The sequence below is a fragment of the Gadus morhua genome, chromosome 17, assembly GCF_902167405.1.
Source record: "Gadus morhua chromosome 17, gadMor3.0, whole genome shotgun sequence".
Taxonomy (NCBI): domain Eukaryota; kingdom Metazoa; phylum Chordata; class Actinopteri; order Gadiformes; family Gadidae; genus Gadus; species Gadus morhua.
In genome coordinates, this window is record NC_044064.1 from 11,056,683 (window position 1) to 11,079,182 (window position 22,500).

The 22,500-nt window shown below is 46.5% G+C and overlaps 1 protein-coding gene across 1 annotated transcript in view; it reads right to left on the reverse strand.

Annotated features, from left to right (window-relative positions):
- Positions 1-3,336: 3,336 nt before the first annotated feature.
- Positions 3,337-22,500, reverse strand: part of nrxn2b (neurexin 2b) — a 611,205-nt gene continuing 592,041 nt past the window's right edge. The window contains 3 exon segments of the mRNA XM_030338327.1: positions 3,337-5,193; positions 16,083-16,161; positions 22,017-22,357. Coding sequence (XP_030194187.1) covers positions 4,283-5,193; positions 16,083-16,161; positions 22,017-22,357 — 1,331 coding nt within the window. The 3' untranslated portion in view covers positions 3,337-4,282.

Consider the following 22,500-nt stretch of genomic DNA (forward strand, 5'->3'; position numbering starts at 1 on the left):
GATCACAACTGACTCAAAAACACACCGCTCTTCACCATTCTGGTCCCGAAAGCGGTGGGAGGGAGGATGGCGAGGTTCTAGCCGTCCGTCGGTGGCAAGGCGTCCACTATGATGAAACTGTGTGGGCACCGAGTGAAACACCCATAGAGCGTCAATAAACTGACGCCATGGATATTTATGAGGAAAAAAGTGAAAGAAAACCAAAAACGGATCATGTTATTCGTTTATGTAGTCATAAACGAATAACGCGATTACACACTTGTCTTTCTGCCGATGCAGGTTTTTTGTTTGAGGCGACAATAAAGTAATTATCCTTCCCTGCTACGGTGTTTTTTGCACTAGAGGTACATGTGCCTCCCCCACTTTTCCACGCCCACTTCCTTTTCAACCCTCCGTGGAGTCCTAAACTCATAAGAAAGTGCTGCTTCGTCTTGCAGCAGCAAAGTTGTGGAGAGCAAGGGATAAAAGTTCTAAGACACTGGCTGAGTCAAACTCTCAACTCTTTGTGGGTCAAGTGTCAACTGTGCGCACTTCCTATGGAACCACGTTATAGCTCTTGGGGTACAAGCAAACAGTAATCCAGCACAGACCTTATTTATTGCTATGATTCATCAATTGTGATTTAGCTTACTATGATATGTTGCTTGTGTCAGCCACCAAGCTAATGCAGTGTTTCCCCCATCTGCCCACCGTCTCCTCGGCAGGTACACTGTAATGTGTACGGTAACATTATAAAGCTTCAACCACGTTCAACATACCCATACGTTTTTTTTTAAGAATGATTATTTTAACCAGTGATTACATCGCTGGGCTAGCCCATGATTTAATTAGCTGCATAACGTTATCTATGGCTGTTTGGGTAGTCCACTCAGCTCATGGTAATTTGGCAAGTTTAAGCTGTAACTTGAGGCTATTTCCTTAAAAACGAAATGCATGACGGGATAAACGTCAGTGAACATAACCTCAATTAAACTTTAATACAAAGCTACAATGTAAGTTTGGAATTAGTTGTAAAGTCCCGTGTAACCTCAGACCTGTGACTGTCCCAATCTCAGTGGTGCAGTGAAGAGCGTCGCTGGTTAACCCTCTGTGTTACAGTTTTGGGTTCAAGTCCTACTGAGGTCCATTGCAATGGTATATCACTGTGTGAATTCAATTGGAAATTATAAACTAGGACCTCTTGCAAAAATACGAGGTTGATTTTGTGATTATACCAGTAAACAAGTTGGCATATATGAATTAACAATGACAATTTACAGCCACATTTTAAATGTGATGATTCATCTAAAGAGACAGGCCTGAAAACAGATTTGTAGTTGGTCGTACGGCTAGTAGGGTAAAGGAGAACCTGATACTGACCCAGTACTTAGGCTGTGTCTCTGTGTGATACTCTGTTCATGAGGAAGCAAGCAGAAAAGACCACAGGACACACAGGAGATTAAGAAGTATATAACCAAGTGTATTCCCCTCTGTTAATGTACACATATTTAGATTCATCTCACTGGAACACTTTACGATAACATTTAGAAAGAACAGGAAGTTACTGGGAGGAATATGGTTGGAATGGGGTCAGAGAACGTAAAGAGCGGCAATGAGACAAAGACTGCTGAAAATGGTGGCCGTATCGCCCTGAGCAGTACAGAAAGAAACAGGAAGAAACGTAAGGAGCTGCTTGTTCCACAGTTTGAGGACATAATATATGTCAAAGGAATAAACCAAAAGCAGAAAAAAAAGGAAACACATAATAATGAATGTCAAACAGAGTTGAGGATGGGAATCGTAAATATCAGATTTCTCAGAGGAGAGTTGAGAAAAGCGTGGTTACATGTTGGTAGCCCAAATCACATTTTCTCAACAAAAAAAACTAAAAACGAAACTAAATGAAATACAACATAGAAATTCCAATTTCCAAGAATCAATTACCATAGTCAATGTTTTTAATTTTTTTTCAAATCTTCAAACAGTAATGGTAGCGGGGAAAACACACTTCTCTTAGTCATGGGATGATAGTCAAATATTTAGACATTTCACAAACTTTTTTTTTTTCAAGATTTTCTTTTTCTTTTCATGGTACAGTTTTTCTTCTTTTTTTAATAGAGTTGAGAAAATTCGGAGTACGTTCCGTTGTATATCTCCAAGGGAACTGGCATCAGACACACACACTCCTGTGTATGTGCGTGTTCGCTCCATAAAGTTATCCCTGCCCGTTATGGCTGTCCACTCAGAGCATAAACAGGGCGCAAGCCACCAGTCTCTCACTCCATAGTACCTCAGTCCACAGTGGACCTCAACATAAGAACGCTTCTTTCCTCCCCCGTCCCCCCGCCCCAAAGTTAAAAAATTAAACCAGAAAATAACTGAGATTTTCCCCCACCCCGTTCCCGTCTCGCAACGATTCTTCAGTGGAGTCTCGTATCAGCGGTGCTGTTTACAACCAGGGAGTCTTCCAAAAGAGTGTAACCAAGGGAAAGGCTCATGGTTTCCGGGGGGGGAAGGGGTGGGCAGCAGAGAGGGTGTTGATGGTGGCTAGGATGGGGATGGTAGTGGCTCTAATGTCACAAAGAAAATCTAAGATGTCCGTCCTCCATCTGTCCTCCATCTCCATCTCCTCCATCTTGTCCATCTGTGAGGAGGTTGTCACAGTCACCTACCTTGACCTTTTCCACGGGCCGCGGTTGAATGATCCACACGACTTATATTCATGTTGTCCGTTTGATCGTTTTTTTTTTCCCTCTCTTTAATTTCGGGTATTTTTTCCATTTATTCGTAACTGTGAAGAACCAGAGAACTGCTCTTTCGGGATGCACCAGCCAGGGGGAAGAGAAAGGACAGAGGTATGCTCTAAAGAAGGCTAACTGTGGGGTGAAGGTGGTGGTGGTGGTGGGGGTGGGGGGGGGGGGAGTCATCGTCAAAGACGTCTCTGTGGCTAAAACGTACAAAGTCAGTGTCCGAGGCACGTCGCAAACGGCGTCATCTCGTTCTTGCTACGTTTAACATCGTTGTTGTTGATCATCATCGTCGTTGTCATAATATATATTTATTTATATATATGTATGTGTACTTTTTTTTTCATCAATTTAAACTCCACAGAACGAAAGAAAAAAAGAAGAAATAGTTTTCTTTTTAAATCTCGTTTTTCGTAAAATGAATACTACATGCTCGAAACACAGCAGCGGAGGTTACTGTTCGGGCGGGACTGCTGTGCGCACCGCGCGAGGAGAGGAGGGAGAGAGCGCACCGGATAAAGCAGAGGAATCAGAGAGAGAGAGAGAGAGAGAGAGAGGGGGGGGGAGTGAGGGGGTGAGGGTGAGAGAGAGAGAAAGAGAGAGAGAGAGAGAGAGAGAGAGAGAGAGAGAGAGAGAGAGAGAGAGAGAGAGAGAGAGAGAGAGAGAGAGAGAGAGAGAAGGAGACGTGAGGGACAGCGAGAGATCAAGAGAGGACACTAGGAGACTTCTTAATACTTACAGAGGGAGAAGGCCAGTGGCTTTGACACTGTTTTTTTTTCTTTGTCAGAATTCAAATTTCACAGGCGTGTGTCACTGCTATTCTTCACTTGAACTGAAATGTCTTTACTTGAACCTTATCTATTCTCATACTGATTGAGGTTGTGTTGTTTTTTACAATGGCCTTGAGGATGTATGGACCTTCACTCAAATACTGGCAGTCTTTTTCTCCCCATGGCAATTTACAAAAGACTCACCTGGCGTGAGATAAACAAGACATTTTAGTTGTGTCCTTCTTGGCACTGTGTGTGTGTGTGTGTGTGTGTGTGTGTGTGTGTGTGTGTGTGTGTGTCTGTGTGTGTGTGTGTGTGTGTGTGTGTTGGTGTGTGTATGTGTGTGTGTTTGTGTGGGTGTGTGCTTGTGTTTGTGTGTGTTTGTTGGTGTTTGTGTGTGTTGGTTTCGTGTGGTGCTAGAGGTGGCAGCCTCTCTCTTACAAACACACACATAAACACACTGGACAAGCCATAAACACTAAAATCAGTCCAAGCCACCGATACACAGTGTACTGTATATACCAATTTGGGAGCTAATGAGTGCGACAAATAAGTAAAGTATTCCTAGAACCTCAATTTCTACGATGGCAATCGACACTTTTAACGTGTCAAAAGAAAAGACACCATGTCTCATCCTCTCTGCCTCCATCTCTCTCTCTCTCTCTCTCTCTCTCTCTCTCTCTCTCTCTCTCTCTCCCTCTCTCTCGCTCCTCTTTAGAAGAAGTGCCCCGGCCCCGCGGTTCAGGCTTCGCTGTCTAGGCGCTCCCCCTCCGGCTCCTGGCTCCCTCAGACGTAGTACTCCTTGTCCTTGTTCTTCTTGTTCTTGGTGACCGTCTTGGCGGCGCCCGCCTGCTTCTCCTTCACCAGCGTGCCGTTGCTGCTCTGCGTGGCGGCCGAGTTGCTGATGTAGTTGCGGCTCTGGTCCACCTGGTAGGAGCCCTCGTCGCGGTTGCGGTACTTGTACATGGCGTAGAGCAGGATGAGGATGCAGAGGGCGGCGGCCGCCACGATGCCCACCACCATGCCGGTGGTGCTGCTGGACTGCTGCACCTCCACGGCCCCGGGCAGGCCCCGCTCGGGGGACGTGGGATCTGCGGTGGGCACATGGGGGAAGTTAGGCGGGTGGGTCACCCCTCCGGCGGGGTGGCGCCGCTGACCCGGGTCGGAGGAGGACGGGTGGGCCGGCGGCGGCGGGGGCAGCAGCACCTGGTCCCGGGTGTTCATCTTCCCGGCGGGGATGTTGGCGTTGCCGCCGGGGTTGGCGTTGGGGGGCTTGGGCCGCGGGCCGAGGTGGTCGGGGTCAGCGGTGGGGGTGGAGGGGAGGGGCGGGCGGTGGGGGTCGGGGACGCGGGAGGAGTGGCGGTCGCGGGGGTTCTGGGCGGCGGGCGGCGGGGGGAGGACCGTCCGGTCGGTGACGAGCGGCGAGTTTTTGAAATAGTCCTCGTCGTCCGACTCGGTCATCTCGCCCGAGCCGTACGCCGACACCTCGATGGGCTCCTCGCAGTCCTCGTGGTCCAGGGGGCAGGGGGCCCGCGCGGGGACGTGGTTGGGCAGGGACAGGGTCTCTTTGGTGGTCTCGAGCAGGGTGAGGAAGGGGCGATACGTGGTCGGGGGCGGGGGGACTACCGGGTAGCGCGTCGCGATGGACGGGGGGTCTAGGGAGTCCACGGTAATTATGGGCAACACTAATTCACCTCCTGGGACAAGAAAGAGACAACGGAGGGGGGGGGAAAGACAAGCGTTAGATACCCCCTTAAGGAAGAGTCGTCCCTCCAAACTAACACCAGGAAAGCAACGACAGTTGAAATACAGTATACATTAACACCATGATTAGAACAGCACTAAAGACTAACATGAAGTTAGTGCTAAACGTTTAGTTAACCTTGTCTATTTAAACATAGTATTCTGACTAATTTACCTAAAACTGAGGTATAAATACAAGCAAATATTCTATCCTACTCCTAGAATCCCTGAATAAACTCTTACTAAACTGTCGTAAACCTATCTGATGTATGTAAATCTGGTGTTTGCTTGTTTAACGGTACATGGTAAAAGTAAATCTAAGATATAATACTAAACAACCTATGGTACTATACAGCCTATGCTCAGCTTAACAACGTCTGTTCTAACTACGCTAGCATTCAGATGTCACTTCTGATTGGTTGAGATAAGATAGCAAACCACGAGGTTCAGGTCACTTACATTAACAAATTGGCCGCATGATTTTTGCATGAAAAAAAAAATTACAAAAAGAAAGCTGCGTAAGATTGTTTTTAGATAGTAATGATAACAACCACCACCCATTCCCTTTCTGCCATTTCATTTTTTGGGGGGCGATTGGAATAAATAGTATATTCCCAAAAGAATAGGCTTCCCACTTTACTGTACCCATCTCTTTGGCAATTTTTTTAGGGTTAGTTTTTTTCTAATTAGCTTGCGGTGGCTATATGGGATTGTCATATTGGCCAACCCCTGTTAGCTAGCCTTAATTATCGGATTTGTGTTTTAATGATTAAAGTGGCCCAAACGGACGTGAACATCATCATGAAATATCACTCCAGAATAACAATCACCTTGCTGTTCAAATCCTCAGGAGGATTAATTAAACAGGGCAAATATTGTTATATTTGGATAAGGTGGCCGAGAATGAAGAATCACTAAGTTATACGTGATTAATTCGTCATTCCAAGTAATTCTATTAGCAATTAGAAATCCCAAAAGGAGATTAGTTAACAGGGAACATTATTACACAGCACACATTAAACAGACAATTTGTGGTTATTTTCAACATGTTCTCTTGCTGGCATTAACGGTATTTCGAGTCAGAATAGGATAGGAAACAATTTGAAAACGTTATAGGGAAGAGGGAAGGTTAGCATGATAACGGCACATCATAGGCGAAAATGTTAAAGCAAAATGTTAGCAAGAAATTGCTAACATCATCAGCATAAAATGACAATTCTGGCCCTTGGTTCATTTAATGAGGTGAATTAGAGTGACTTGTCGAAAGGAGCTACGGTATAAAGGATTTTGGGGACGAAAGAACGGGTATAAATAGGTTTTGTTGGGGGGGAAGGACAGGGGTTAGGGTTTCTCCTGATACTAGTTAGCTTAGCAAGGATCAACACCATGATTTGTGAAAGGGCAAAGGTGGTTTGATAGCAAACAACATTCAGTTAACACAACCTGTAAATACATCTGTGTATACAACATACATAACAGAAACAGGGAACGCAATAAAATTGTGTCACACACACGAGAAGGAATAGTTAGTCACTGTTCAGTTTAGAACTCCCTTATTTTAAGTTCAAAATCACTGTGGTCTAGTTTCCATGGCAATGCTGAAGTTCTTTCTTTCTGTTTATTTTTTTTGTGTGTGTGTGTAAGAGGACTGTTTCGCCTTGAAGACTGGGAGGAGAGAAGAAGAGAGAGTGATGGCACCTTTTAAGGATCAGCAATCTCCAAAAAAGAAAAGTGAAATTTCGTGAAACTTCCCAATCGGAGAATGGCAAACTCGTAGGAATAAATGCAATGGCAAAAAAAGAGAAAAACTACAAAAACTGAGTTCCCTGGACTTCTGAGGGAGCTACTCGTTTCACTGGATCTTGGATTGGGGTGGTGATGAAGAGGGGGAGGGGGGTGGGTGGGGTGAAGGTGGTAGGGGTGGGTAGGGGCGGGGTGTTGTTGGAGAACGCGCGAGCGACGCTATCTTTACCGCACCATCTGTGCCTTTGACAGAGATGCTGCCAATGCAATTTCAAGCTGTATACCTAGTGCACGCCGCCCGGGTACGCCCGGGAAACACAGGGCTTACTCTGCCCGCTGTTTGCCCTACTTATGTGTTTACCGACCAGGGGAAAATAAGCTAGTGACACACCCAACCCATCCCCACCGCTCCCAGTCACTCCCACTAGTGCTGCAGCCAGTGTAGTGAGTACTATAGTACTGCATGAACACTACAGTAAGCCAGTACTGTTAATACAGTTGTACCGGACGCTATTACATTGAGTAATGCATGAACACTACAGTACGGCAGCCAGTACAGATTATACTGTAGTACCGGACGCTATTACATTGAGTACTATAGTACTGCATGAACACTACAGTACAGCAGCCAGTACAGATTATACTGTAGTACCGGATGCTATAACAGTGAGTACTTTAGTACTGCATGAAAACTACAGTACAGCAGCCAGTACAGATTATACTGTAGTACCAGACGCTATTCCAGTGAGTACATTAGTACTGCATGAAAACTACAGTACAGCAGCCAGTACAGATTATACTGTAGTACCGGATGCTATAACAGTGAGTACTTTAGTACTGCATGAAAACTACAGTACGGCAGCCAGTACAGATTATACTGTAGTACCAGACGCTATTACAGTGAGTACTTTAGTACTGCATGAGCACTACAGTACAGTTAATAATGCAGTAGCGGACGCTGTGACAGTGAGTACTTTAGCACTGCATAGACACTACAGTACAGCTCACCAGTACAGTTAATCTAGTACTGGACACAGTTACAGTGAGTACTTTAGCACTGCATAGACACTACAGTACAGCTCACCAGTACAGTTAATCTAGTACTGGACACAGTTACAGTGTGTACTTTAGTACTGCATGAACACTACAATAAAGTCAGTACAGTATATAATGTAGTACCAGACGCTGCTCCAGTGAAAACTTTAGGACTTGATGTCGTCCCACTGGATAGATGGTAGTAGAAAAGGGATGCAATGTGTTTTATTTTCTAGCTCTTTGGTTTTTTATTTCTTAACGTTGAAGTGTGCATTCACACAGTTTTACTACTTCCACTTTCTGTCAGGCTTGGAGGTTAGGAGTCATGAATCAGATAAGGATAGGTGAAAAAATAAAGGAAAACAAATACATTTTCCTAATAACATAAAAGTGCACTGGAAAGATAATCCTCCAGAAGCCATCTCTCTCTATTCTGTCTCCGTTTGGATGTTTTTGGATTGGGGGGGGGGGGGGGGGGGGGGATAGAGTAAAGAAGATGGAAAAGCAGAGTATTAAACTCAAATCCATCGCCACAGTCTTCAAGTCCAATCCAGGATAACCCTCAACACCCTCTGCCCCTAATACACCCTCCCCCCCCCCCTACACACACACACACACACCCTACTTATATTCGACAGCCTCTATCAAACCACACCATCTTTTCATTTCCTTGTGTTTCTCTCCTGCCTGCCAGGCAAAACCCAGTTTGTTTAAAGTTACAGCGTGCTTCCATCTCCGACCGGACCCCCCAACTCATCCCCAGTACACCCTCCTCCTCCTCCTCCTCCTCTTCCTCATGCAGTAGCAGATTGGTTCAGCTGGACTGCCCCGACAGCATATTGGGCCAGATATCGTCTAGTGGTTAAGGTGGCTTTGGTCAGCTCTGGTCCCCTTCTGCCTCCGTTAGTTAATAGTCCCCGGAGAAGGAGATTAGGGTAGGGGAGACCAACAACATCGACATCCAAGGATAAGAAATACAGACTTTTTGTAGACGGAGAGAGTGAAATATCGCAGCGGTGAACCGGCGCCATATATCCAGGGCCACAGCTCGGGTTTGAAAAATAGTGAGGTTCAATAGCGGCTTCAGATGCGGGGGTTCAGCCTTGATAAGGGGGGGGCGGGGGGTACGGCTTCAGTTGCAGGGGTTCAGTTTTGTTGGGAGGGGGTTGTGCTTGGTTCGCGCATGCACCAACAAATGTCACACATGGCGGACACAAAGTTACAAGTCTCAACTGAAGTAAGCCTTTACTCATCTCAGAGAAGTTCTCAACAGCTGATCTTGTCTACAGTTGTATTAAGGTTCTTATTCTTTTTTTAATCTCTGAAAACATTACAGAGGTCCGGACCACGGTAAACTCATAGCTGGCTCTCCCCTCTCCCTCTCTTTCTTTCTCTCTCTCTCTCGTCTCGATCCCTCAGTTGAAGCCCCCCTGTCCGAGGCTTGCCGGATGCGGTTGGCCAAATGGTCCAAGGTTCGATACCCTCATTGTCCACAGCAACCATACATAGGCAGAACGCGAGAACACAACGCTGAATAAATAGCAGCAAAGACTGGAAATACTTTTGCGACGATTATTATGATGTATAACTTTTTCTGTCGTTTTATTTAGTTCACAGGGCTGTTCCAAATACTGGTGGTTACAGCGTCGGCTAAGATCGGGGTAGAATTGTATTTGATGGCAATCAAAAGCCACAAAGCTATCGTAGATTACTGACATCGGTTCTGCTTTGATGACAAGATCTACAACGCAGTAGGGGAGATATTTGATAGGAATCCTTTTGACAGACGTCGGTTTGATTAAGTCGTTGTTTGTCTATGTGTCGACCTCAGGGGAGAGAAATAAAATCCTGAGACGTGGAAGTTTGCTGATCTCCAACACCTCTCCCTCTCCTCACCTTTAAAATAATCACAGACTGCCGTGCACACTGGGTTCCCCGCTCTGGCGCACACACACACACACACACAACCAAATACACACACACACACACACACGCACACACACACACACACACGCACACGCGCGCGCGCACACACACGCACAAATTCGTAAAGATACAGTGGTTTGGAACATGGAGCGCTTTGCGATTCAACTTCAATTACCGTGTTGAATTGACAACAATGAAGGCAGATCCCCTCACCCCTGACTGCCATCTCGCCCCTCCCCATGCATCTCCCCCCCCACCCATCGCCTACAATTGGTCACTTTTATTCTGAAATCAGCCCCTGCGTTAGCTGCAATTACGTCCCTGTCGCCTTCTAGAAACAAACCCAAAACAAGGCGCAACCCGTGACAGCGTGGAAGTGCGCTCTCGCCGTTCCCGCACAACTTAATGAGCTGTTTACGAGCAAGGCGGGTCGGCGCGGTCACCGGCCGCTGCCGCCGCCGCCACTTGTTCGCCTAAAGCAAAGTCATTTATTTCTGACGCTGATGGATGAAGCCGAGGCTCATAACACGTTCCACCGAGAGCCACGTAGCGGCGGGTGTTGGTGGGGAAGGGCGGTTTACACTGTGTGTGTGTGTGTGTGTGTGTGTGTGTGTGTGTTTGAGTGTTAAGGGGACAAGGGTGGTGTTCCTTTGTTCCTGCCCCTCACTCTTGTCTCTCTCTCTCTCTCTCTCTCTCTCTCTCTCTCTGATAGTCAATAAGGCTCTGGTATCTCTGGTGTCGTCCGGGTTTCTATTGGGTTCTCAGTTAGGGTGTGGTGCTTGCTAGAATTGGTTTGCGTTTCTATGTGGGTGTGGCTCCGCCTCCCTCTTGACTCCGCCCCCCCGGGGACACATGGATCGAGCGGTCGACCTGATCGCGTCGGTGGGGAAGGGAGCACTTTCTGACCCAAAACAGATGGATGGAAATTTAACAATGAGGGAGGGGAGCTATGTGAACCTACATTCACTGTCGTTCTTGTACTTGCATGCTGTGTATTTGTATGATTTCTATTCCATTTTTCCCCCGTTTCGTTCTTCCCTCTCTCCTCCTTACTTATTCTTCATACCTCGTTCCACTCTTCCCCTCCTATATCCCTTTTAATCCAAGTTAAAAAGGACTTATAGTCCTATTTGTACGTGGCACACACACACACACACACACACACACACACACACACACACACACACACACACACACACACACACACACACAAACACACACACACACACAGATATAAATACACACAAACACACACACACACAAACAAATACACACCCTGTAAGATAAATTGCCTCCCAGGAGAATCTCTTCAGCGTTCCCGACAGCTGGTGAGTCGCTGACACCAAAACAAAGGAAATGTTCTTATTAAGCAAGCTAGAAAAAAATGTGTGTGGAGCTTCACAGGAATTAAGGTGTGCAGTGGCTAAACTCTATGGCAAAGGAGGATAAAAGGTGGATTCTTCCTTCACTCCCTCCCTCCTTGCTTTCTTTCATTCCCTTCCTATTATCTCTGCTCACACCCTGGTGTTTCTTCAATGATAAACTGCAATCTTAGCCCTGGGACTGAGAAAGCGCCAGGTTCATAAATATTTAAATTCAATAGACAACTGTAATCAGTAAATTCTACATAACACTGATTTCACGTGAGATAAATCACTAAACTGCATACTGACTCACCTCAGTGCTCCCGGAGGTTAGTATTTAGATCAAGTGAGTGGGGCAGTGAGCACCCTTAACCCCGAGGCATTTTCGCTAACATTACAACATAAAGTGAAAGCAACATCAACTCTAATGGATGGCGTTCTCGACAGATGTGAAAAAACAAAACGTATTCAGTGGCTCCAGAGCCGCGGCGGGACGGGGCGCCGGGCGGTAATGAATGGTGGGTGTGCCGGTCCGGGACGAAGGGTATGAACTTGATATAGCACCTGCTACATCCCGCGACTGATAAGTAGCACAAGGTAGAGGAGGAGGGAGAGGGGGGCATCAAAGAGGGGGTCGTGAGATGGAGAGACCGAGAGAGAGCGAGTGAGAGTGGGTGCGGGAGAAGATGAAGGGAATGTGAGGACGAACGCGAATGGAATTAGACTCTGGAGGGGGTTTAGAATTAATGACGAGTGCGACTTTTCGCCGTCGGAAAAAATGGGTATTTGTTATTTAAACGCGCTATAGGTTTTGTATATGGGTGTTAGGGAAAAGAAAAACACTTGATGGGAGGGTTTAGAATGAATGACTACTGTGCATTCGCCGTCGGTGGCAGAAGCGTATGTATCATGTAAATGCTCTGCAGGATTCACGTCTGTGTGTGAACTAAATAAATTGTTCTCGCACACGAATAAAGCGCAAAACACATCGCGGTAGAGGGGCGGAAATGAAGGACGATTAAGATTTCTGCCACTCGTAGTCAGAAACATCGTCATTTTTGTCTGCGGAAACTAAGAAATGGACTAAAGTAAGGGAGGGTGGTCCATCGCGTGTGGTGATGGCTTTGTGAATGAGGGCTGTTTGTATACTTGTGTCCTCAAGTCATTCAGCAGATCCACCCGTCGCATCGACTATCTTGGTGAACCAGGGCGAACCGGTGGGGCGGGGGTGTGTGTGGGGGGGGGGGGGGCTGGCGCTGGTGGGCGCTGGTTGTCAGCCCGCTCATTAGAAGTGCCGGCAGATTCCACCCAGAGTGTGGTGGGTGGGGGTAATTAAAGCACCCTGACAAACTCAAAGGACTGATTGGGCCCATGGGAGACGGACAGCACTCTCTCTCTACCTAGTAACACCGCTGCTCTCTCTCTCTCTCTCTCTCTCTCTCTCTCTCTCTCTCTCTCTCTCTCTCTCTCTCTCTCTCTCTTTCCCACCCTCCTTCTCTCTCTCATCCTCCCCACCGCCCTCCCTCTGTCTGTCTCTCTCTTTTTCTCTCTGAGGCACCCTTTGTCAATCTCTCTTTCCCCATCTCTCACCCTCCTGCCCGCCCTCTCTCGTCCGTCCTCCCCCTTTCTCTCTCTCTCTCTCTGACGCACACAATCTCTTTGCCTTTGACTCTAACCTCTCTTTTTTTTCCGGTACATTGCCTTTTTTCCATAGCCTAAAGTCGGCCCTTACTCAACTTCCTCTCTCTCTCCCTCTCTAGCTCCCTCTCTTTATCTAGCTCCCTCTCTCTCCTCCTCTCTTCTTCCCTCTTACTCTCTCTCTCCAGTTTGAGCTCAGGGCTACGTGACGCACCTCTTAATATCGCTGTCGGTGTTTTCCTTCAATGCAGCCTCCTGCACTCTCTCTCACTATCTCTCCATCTCACACAGTCTCCATCTCTCTCTCCCTCTCATACAGTCTTTATCTCTCTCTCAGCCCAGCTCTCCCTCCCATGCAGTCTCCATTATCTCTCTCTCATTATCTCTCCCATCGTTGCAGTCTACATCTCTCACTATCGCTACCTCTCATGCACTCTCTATATCTCTCTCGCACTATCTCTCCCTCATGCAGTCGCTATATCTCTCTCACTATCTCTCCCTCTCATAGAGTCTACATATCCATATCTCACTATCTGTTCCTCTTATAAAGTCTTAATATCTCTCTCGCACTATCTCTCTCTCTCATGCAGTCTTTATATCTCTCTATATCTAATTTAGACTCTCTTGCTCTCTCTCGCTCTCACTTTTCCCCTCTCTCTCATACACAGTACTCCTAAGGGCGCAATTTTGTGGTCTCATTTTCCACTCCAAACCGCTTTCTCCTCATAAATCCAATTTGGGTGTGTCAACAACTTTAATGCCACCTTATTCCTAGATTAGATCTTTCTCAATAATATCATTTTGAAATTTATTTTGAATGAAAAGTCAGGAGATTTAGTTTCCTCTGTCGACGATGGCAAACGCAGAAACCAGAGGAACAAAGAAGTGAATTGCAATATGTACGAGGGTTGAAGTCCCACCTCAAGCCGCTGTCTGTAAATTGTGACGACTACATTCAGCTGTAAAGCTAGCATTAAGTTAGAATATAGCTTCACGGCTAAAGGCCAATACGATTTTAATGACCTGTTTCTGTATTCACTGTATGTCACTTTGGGTATACGTATAAGTGCCTGCTTAATGACTAAATTGTACTACTACTACTCATAATACAAAGGATAATAAATGCATTGCTATATAACTGATTATATATATCATCACTTACATTGTGTAAGTATATTATATAAGTATAGAAAGAAATCTGTAAGAATCTTAAAGGCTGTCCTACTCCCCTAAAGTGGTGCCAGGCAGTGCCTTGCTTGACGCTTAAAGTGGGATTGAAAACCCTCCTATCTCACTGGGTTGACAAACTACAGAACAACCGTATTTGGTATCTGGTGGCTGCGATATGAAATGCTTGTCCATCTGGCCTGAGAGTTAGTGTTTGTGTGTGTGGGTATCTGCCTGTTCAAATGTGTGTGCTTGTGTGCCTCTGTGTGTGGATAGACCCGAGTGTATGTATGTGAGTGTTTCTTTATGTGTGTCTGTGTTGGTGTGTGTGTGTGTGTGTGTGTGTGTGCGCGTGTAGTCATGTGTAGTTTGTGTGGTGTGTGAGTTGTTTGCGTGTGTGTGTCCATATGTCTTTCGTGTTTGTGTTTATGTTCACTTGTATGTTTGCCTGTGTGTTTGTGTGTGTGTGTGTGTGTGTGTGTGTGTGTGTGTGTGAGTGTGTGTGTGTGTTTGTGTGTTTCTACAGGTATTCGTCGGGTGGATTCGGTGGAGAGAGGACGAATGAAAGACCTCACTCCCACACATACAGACAGCCAAAGAAACAGACATACAGACAGAGATAGAGCCCAGGGGTGGGTGTGTGTGTGTGTGTGTGTGAGTGTGAAGGTGAGCATGTCCAGCTCTCTATCTTTGTAATGGAGTGGGTGTCAGTGAGTACACCGGAGAAAGAGCGAAGGAAAAAGAGGAAGCCTTGGATAGAGAGAGAGAGAGAGAGAGAGAGAGAGAGAGAGAGAGCGAGAGCGAGAGCGAGAGAGAGAGAGAGAGAGAGAGAGAGAGAGAGCGAGAGAGAGAGAGAGAGAGAGAGAGAGAGAAAGAGGGGGAGAGAGGGGGAGAGAGAGAGAGAGAGAGCGAAGGCTAGAGGGAAAAGTGCTCTGCTAGGGGAGATTAGGGCCAAGGCAAAACGTCCACCAAACAACGGAACATAAAGAAAACCCAAAACTCTCCATCCGTTTTTTTTAGAACAGAAGGGAATCAGGCATCCTCTTCCACCACTCGCCCCCCTGGGGATAAGACCTCACCCAGGGAGAAGGGGGGAGACGGGGAGAGGGAGGGAGTGTCAACGCCACTCAGCCCAGCACAAACAGGGCATTTTTTTCCCTTTCTTAATCTCCCGACGCCACCGCTCGGCTCCCGGTGCAAGCCGCTCTAAGCCGCGTTTCTAATAAATTTCGGCGAAGGGGGAGGGAGGAATCGGAGGAACGGCGAGGGAAAAGGGGGGGAGGGGCTAGTAAAACGTAAATAAGAACAGCTGCGTAGGGATAAAGGGGGGATTGTGGCAGGAGAGAGTGGACATCACCAAGATGTACCCCCCAATAAAAGTTAACTTTATTTTATTATCCCAGCGGATTATGAACAGTTTGCTGCAGTGAAGTTAAACTATCGGAAACGAGTGTCTTTGCATCTGCCGCTCTACCTGAGCTACTCAGCGATACTCTGTTCCTTGGCAAAAACCGACATTTCTGACTAGGAGACTAAACTGCAATCCATCTTACCATCAGCCAGTAGATCCTTTGTTTTAAATGTCACAGTCAAAGCCAAAACCAATTCCAAAGAAGCCAAATTCTACAAATGTACCCAATGCACGAATGTCTTTGATCCCAAGGCTGAGTATTCATTGGTCATTCATTCAGAGCTGGGCCATTCCTGGATCAGAAGTACCAAGAGTTCTATTACATAGCCAATAACAACGCTGCAACGGACACAGATCTGGCCAATCAGAGGAGAGCATGGGGGTGGAGTTTTGTATAAAGGTCCGGTCTGAGGATGGAAGCACACTGTAACTGTTTCCACACAGGCTTTCTAGTAGAACGTGTGGACGCAGTACCTTTAAATACATTTCCCTACACTTTCCAGGTCAACCAATACCATCGAAGTTAAAAGCGAGAAACCGTCAACCAATCAGCACTCACCGTTTCCGGGTTCACACTCCTCTAGGTCCTCATCGTCGCTGGGACACTCGGCCGACGCAACCAGTAGGTCATCTGTGTTCTGAGGGCGAGAGACATAGAGAGAGAGAGAGAGAGAGAGAGAAAGAGAGAGGGAGAGCGGGAGAGCGAGAGCGAGAGCGAGAGCGAGAGAGAGAGAGAGAGAGGGAGAGGGAGAGGGAGAGGGAGAGGGAGAGGGAGAGGGAGAGAGAAGGTCAAACAAGGGTCCCCGACAGAGTATTTTGAGTGTCCATGCGATAATTCAGTGTTCCCCAACATGTGGGTCGGGTCCCTTTAACCTCACATGGGGTCCCAGGAGATTTCTGACTTATAAGCTATAGATGTTTTTACCGGACATTTGTAACATTTTGAAAGCCATATGGCTTGGGTCAACAAAATTTCAGCTCTTAAAATTGGCGGTCAAGAGCCAGACAATGGGTGGGGAACCGCTAATATTATCAGTAATTAGGGGAGATGGTGGGTGGCTTTGGAGTAGGGGATGGCTCAAGGGGTAGCACTGTCTCAGTACCCTGACCCCTCGAGATTTAAACCCAGCGCATTTCAGATTTCCGACCATCAGAAACCCGGACACTGGGGTGTCTTCGTCGAGTACTTTCTCGTCGGGCTCATCGTCGAAAAAACCTCCCTATCTCCTTATCCCACGTGGTTGCCGTGACCACCAGCACTGCCCCCCCCCCCCCCCCCCCCCCCGCAGACCACCGCGCCTCCCCCCCCTCCACGGACCCCAGATCCCCGCGTCTCGCCCGAGACTTCAGCACACCGTCTGGGCTTTTATTGCCCGTGCCGTAATTGATTTGAGGGGCAATTTGTCAGCCCCACCGCAAGGCCCTGAGCGCCGTCTGTCTGTCTGCTATTAATTCACTGCTCTGCCTCTGGGGCTGTTTATTAGCGGGAGACGCTGTGTGGCGGCGGTGCGTGCGTGTGTTTGACTCTCATGGTGTGCGACTCTGCTAATGAAAGTGGGATTGTTTTGACTCGGGAAGTTTGCAAGCACGGATGTGTGTTTTTTACCATGCCTCTGTGCACGGCTGTGTGCGACTGAGTTTGTGTATTCGATCGGTGAAGGTATCAACGTTTTTGTGTGCTCTCTGCGTGTGTGAGGGGTTTGTGCATGTGTATGTGTCTTTTATGCGTGTGTGTGGGTGCAGGTCCAAGACTGTGTGTGTGTGTGTGTGTGTGTGTGTGTGTGTGTGTGTGTGTGTGTGTGTGTGTGTGTGTGCAGGTCTGAAACTGTGTTTGTCTGTGTGTGTGTTTGTGTGTATGCAGGTCTTTGTGTGTGTGTGTCTGTATGTGTGTGTGTGTGTGTGTGTGTGTGTGTGTGTGTGTGTGTGTGTGTGTGAGTGTGTGTGTGTGTGTGTGTGCATAAGCTCATGTGTACGTATTGTCTATTCTGTGCATGTTTGACTGAAGTACTGCAACATGTTGTTTCGAGGTAGTAGGGCATCAAAAGCAACTGAAAATATTTGTTCCCTTGCAATGTATTTTATAAATGCGGACACAAATAAAGACATTGAAATGTGTGTGTGTGTGTGTGTGTGTGTGTGTGTGTGTGTGTGTGTGTGTGTGTGTGTGTGTGTGTGTGACACAGACATTGCGTGTGTTTGTGCATGTGTGCGTTCGTCCCACCTGGCCTGCCCGTCTACCGTGCTGGCGTTTCCGTGGCAACGCCTTCGCCTTCACACATGCACTTAAAGCGCATTTCTATTCGCCGCACACAGTCAGACATCTGGCTGCACCTAACTACAGCTAAAATGGCCTATTAGGTGTACCCGTACACATGCGCTCTCGAACGAAGAGTGCTACGGTTAGCCCTCTCACAAAGGTCCCTTAAATTAGCTCAGAATGTCGCGAGCAAGCATGTCGATTAATGTCGAAGCGTGCGACACATGAACGGGAACATTTGAATCCAATTAAGATGTTGTCGGTGAATGTATTCATGTGTTGTTGTTTTAAAATCGGAGAAAATCATCCGAAGTGAAAAGTTGTAAACAGTAGATTAAATCAGGCATATGATTTAAATGAGAAAAGCAGAGCCAATAATCAGACTTGACATTTTGGTTTTTGTAATAAAATGAGTTATGAAAACAATTACAGCTGCTTCTATACCAAAATCATTTTCTTTGGGTTGAGCTTCTGCCGGCTGTAAAATAACTACTAACAACATACTTTGGTGAATAGGTGAATGATATGACTGTAAAAATAAAGAAAAAAGTCTAATTTAATTTCCCAACCCTCATTTTATACCGGACTTGTAAAGCGTTCTGCCATTTTAATAAGTGTACTTCTAGAGTTAATGTGAAAGTAGTGGTGATAAGTAGTATTAAAATATAATAGTATATATGGTGTCTTTTAAATAAGATGGGCTTTTGCCTGAATTCCCGCCTCTAATTAAGTTAACTTTAGTTTATATTTTCTGATGGATTTTGACCCCCTGTAGTTGTGCCATTTTGTTCTGGCTTTAGTTTCTTCCGCACATTTGCACATTTGGTTAATATTCGATGAGAATCCTAATGAAGCAAATTCACCCAGTCCTGCACGACTTTTAAGCATTCTACGTTATTGCCATCACAAGCATATCATTTGAACGAAATTCAATCTCCGAAAAAAAGGTGCAATTGGAAATAATAGAAAAAAGGACACATATTCTGGCAAACACAGACACACACACACACAAACACAAACTCCCACACACAGTAACATCAAACTTATTATTATAATTTGTATTATTATTATTATTCGACTGTGATCAAAGCTGACGAGGGCCTCCGGGGCGCTGAAAAATTAAATGATTTGGTTTCCTGCTCGCCCTCATTACTTTGTTAGCGCAGTATGATCACTGACACCCCCAGCTTTCCAGGGCTGCAGTATTAACTATGTTGATGGTGGCTCGCATATTTGTGTCTGTGGGTGTGTGTGTTTGTGCGTGGTAAGCATGTTTTTGTGCGTTCATGTTTTTGTGTGTGTGTGTGTGTGTGTGTGTGTGTGTGTGTGTGTGCGTGCGTGCGTGCGTGCGTGCGTGCGTGCGTGCGTGCGTGCGTGCGTGCGTGCGTGCGTGCGTGCGTGTGTGTGTGTGGCGGTGCTTGTGTCTGGGTAATTGTGTGCCAAAGTGTTGGAACGGGACCGCTGTAGTCAGTCGTCGGCCATGTTAAACAACTGAAAGGGTGACTCATTGTCACTCTTTAAAACGAAAGACAAAGGTTGTTCACAGAACAACAAAGTAGACAGCACAGATGAAAAGGCAGCGGTGTGTGTGTGTGTGTGTGTGTGTGGGAGTGTGTGTGTGGGTGTGGGCGCGTGTTTGAGTTAGTGTTTAATGTGAGACTTTGTCACTCATATAAACGTCATTCAGGGGATGTTAAACGTGACAAGAATCCTGCAGAGGAAAAAGGAAATCATGTTTGCGTTGCTAATTGATACCTGGCGTAGCCTAGCGTAGATTCTACACTGGAATTCTAAAGAAGACTTCACAGATCAAATTGCAGCAGTGTGTGTGTGTGTGTGTGTGTGCATGTCTGTGTGTTTGTGTTTGTGTTTAAAGTGTGACGTTGTCACTTGTATTAACGTCGATCAGAGAATGTTAAACGCGACAACAACGTAGAAGAAGCCCGCAGCTCAAGACACAGAGCTTGGGGAGCATTCTGACGCTCTGAGATGATACATCAAACAGAGCCTTTCCCTCGCTGTCTTCCTTTTATTTTTTTATTCCTTTTGAAACTTGCAGAAAGAAAGAAGTCTAATTTATTGTATGTCGCTGTATACAAGAGGTGCACCCCCAGAATGGTGGAGACCATAAAGACGTGTGGATGTGTGTAGTATGTGCGTGTTTGTGTGTGTGTGTTGAATCTCTCTCTCTTAAGAATGCCACTGATGTCTAAGTGCTACATCATGGTAGCCACGACAACATGAAGCCCTGCAAAGTCATCAAAGAATGTTTTATAGAAGCGGCTAACTGCAGCATTGTACCGGGGAAGCACATTGTGTGGGCTATTCACTTGCATGTCGCTTTGGATAATAGAGCCGGCTAAATAAATGAGAAGCATCTATTCTAGCACTGCTTCTATTTACTATTTTCTGCCGCTTCTGCCACTAATGTTATAATAATTGTCTGGCTTCATTGGCGGCCCTTCTCCTCATTCTAATAGAGCCATACATTCAAATAATGCACTTTCCTCACAGAGTGATCCCAGAATAGCAGCGATACAACATCACTAAACCGAGAGTGGACAGCACTAAGTGTACTTTTTTTCCCCCTCAGAAGGAGAGATTTTCTGTGAAGCGCGTATGTGATGACCTTAAAAGTAAATTGGACTAGCACTCACTTCATCTATTTCTTAGAAATTACTTTTCTTCAACGTTTGTTTTATTATGCGGTGGCTCAAATTATTGATTCTCGAGAAATATATACCCTACCCCACCTCTTCCATTTCCTCCTTCCATTAACCTAAAGCTTTTAGCGCTATAATTAGCACTAGCGCCTTCTGATGGAGGGAGGGAGATTGCCCCTTAATACTAAATAAGAGGTGGATGAATGTGTTGTGGGAGAAAGGTCTTTAAAAATCGGCTTAAATAAACGGCATGGCAAACATTTGCAATGGCTTTCTTCTTCTTCTTCTTCTTCTTCTTCTTCTTCTTCTTCTTCTTCTTCTTCTTCTTCTTCTTCTTCGAGAGAGCAGAAAAAGCATCACCAACTGCTTCAGCAAAAACTGCCTCATTACATTTAATTTTTTATCGAAAGTGTAACCAGGCACTACTTTAAAGTTAGTTTTTGTAAGAAGTATGTTTTAAAGACTTATTTATATTAAATGACAATAACTACCATTGGAAACGGCGGTTGGAAAAGCTATGAAATTCCAATATAAAACACAGAGCGTAGCAGCTAGTCACCACTAGCTGCAGGCCCAAGGACAGCAGGCCGTAGCCCACTGTTTGTTAGCCCACACTGCTTCCCAAAGTAGCCACTTTCTGCATTTCTGCTCAGCGTGAGGGGAATTCTCTGCCAACCTTCCCCTCTGAGAAGGTGTGACGAATCACAGCGTCTAGCTAATTAATAGCTGTGCGGGGTATGAACCCAACATGTCGTATCTGTTACTTGAAGATCGTGGAGGAGTGGCGGGGGGGGGGGGGGGGGGGGGGGGGGCAATTATTACTAATATAATGGTTGATGATTATTTGACATGCGCGGCTGGACAGCTCAGAGCCGCGGGGCTTGTGATTGGCCATTGTCAGCCAGCGGAGGAAAAGGAAATGAGGGTTTCCTGTTTGCTTTGCTAATTGATACCTAGCGTAGCAGTGGTGGGCTCGCTTCACAGCACGCGCAGAACGACCAGGCTGTAAATAAGCCAATCATATCGAGCCATACAGGAGGATGTGGGTTATATTCATTTGTGGGTAAACAGCAGACATAGAGCGTATATTTCTGTGGATTTCGGAAATTCGTAGCAGGAAGAGAGCCAAATAGGTACCATCATTTGGGACCACGGACGGCAATTTAGTACTGAAATATACTTTATACTCCAATAATTAAGTACAACTCTCTGTCTTTTAGCAGACCTTCAGGAGTATAATTTTAAGTATTTGGCTTTTATTGTGCATGTTGAAGCACATTGTCAACTTGGGAAACACTGGTGCTATACGAGTGGTTCCCAACCTCCGGCTCAGGAGCCCATTGGGGCCACCTTATAAGCCCAATAGGGTTGAGGAAAGGCATCTTGCATGGCTTATAAGATATTTGATGATACAAAAGGAAAAAGGATGGAATAAAGATCCTGCACACACAAACCTACTAATCAGTTCCCCCACAATGCATTTCACTAACCCCAAGTGCATCCTCACAAACCAGCGCCTCCACTAGTATCTCAGACACATAGCTCGCATAATGCATTTCAGCCCAGCCCGTACCTGCGTGACACTGTCTCTCATGGTGGGCGAGCGCTGCTTGCGCGTGGTGGTGGTGGCCATGGTGGTGGTGGTCTCCATGATGGTGGTGGACATGTCGGCCAGCGCAGGCGTGGTGGACGACGCGGTGGTGTCGGTGGTGAGCACCGAGGGCACGTCGCCCACCAGCCGCAGGTTGCCCTGCGACTGCACGTTGGCATCGCCCTCGGCCGCCAGCTTCAGCACCTGCAGGCCGTTGTAGTACAGCCCCGAGATCTGGCCCTGGAAGTGGCGGCCCTTCTCGCCGCCGCTGCCACCCCCGATCTTGATGAACGCCTGGCTGTTGAAGATGGTCAACTGTCGGCCTGGTGAGGGGAGAGAGAGAGAGAGAGAGAGAGAGAGAGAGAGAGAGGGAGAGAGAGAGAGAGAGAGAGAGAGAGAGAGAGAGAGAGAGAGAGAGAGAGAGATGGAGGGGGGGAGAGAGAGAGAGAGAGAGAGAGAGAGAGAG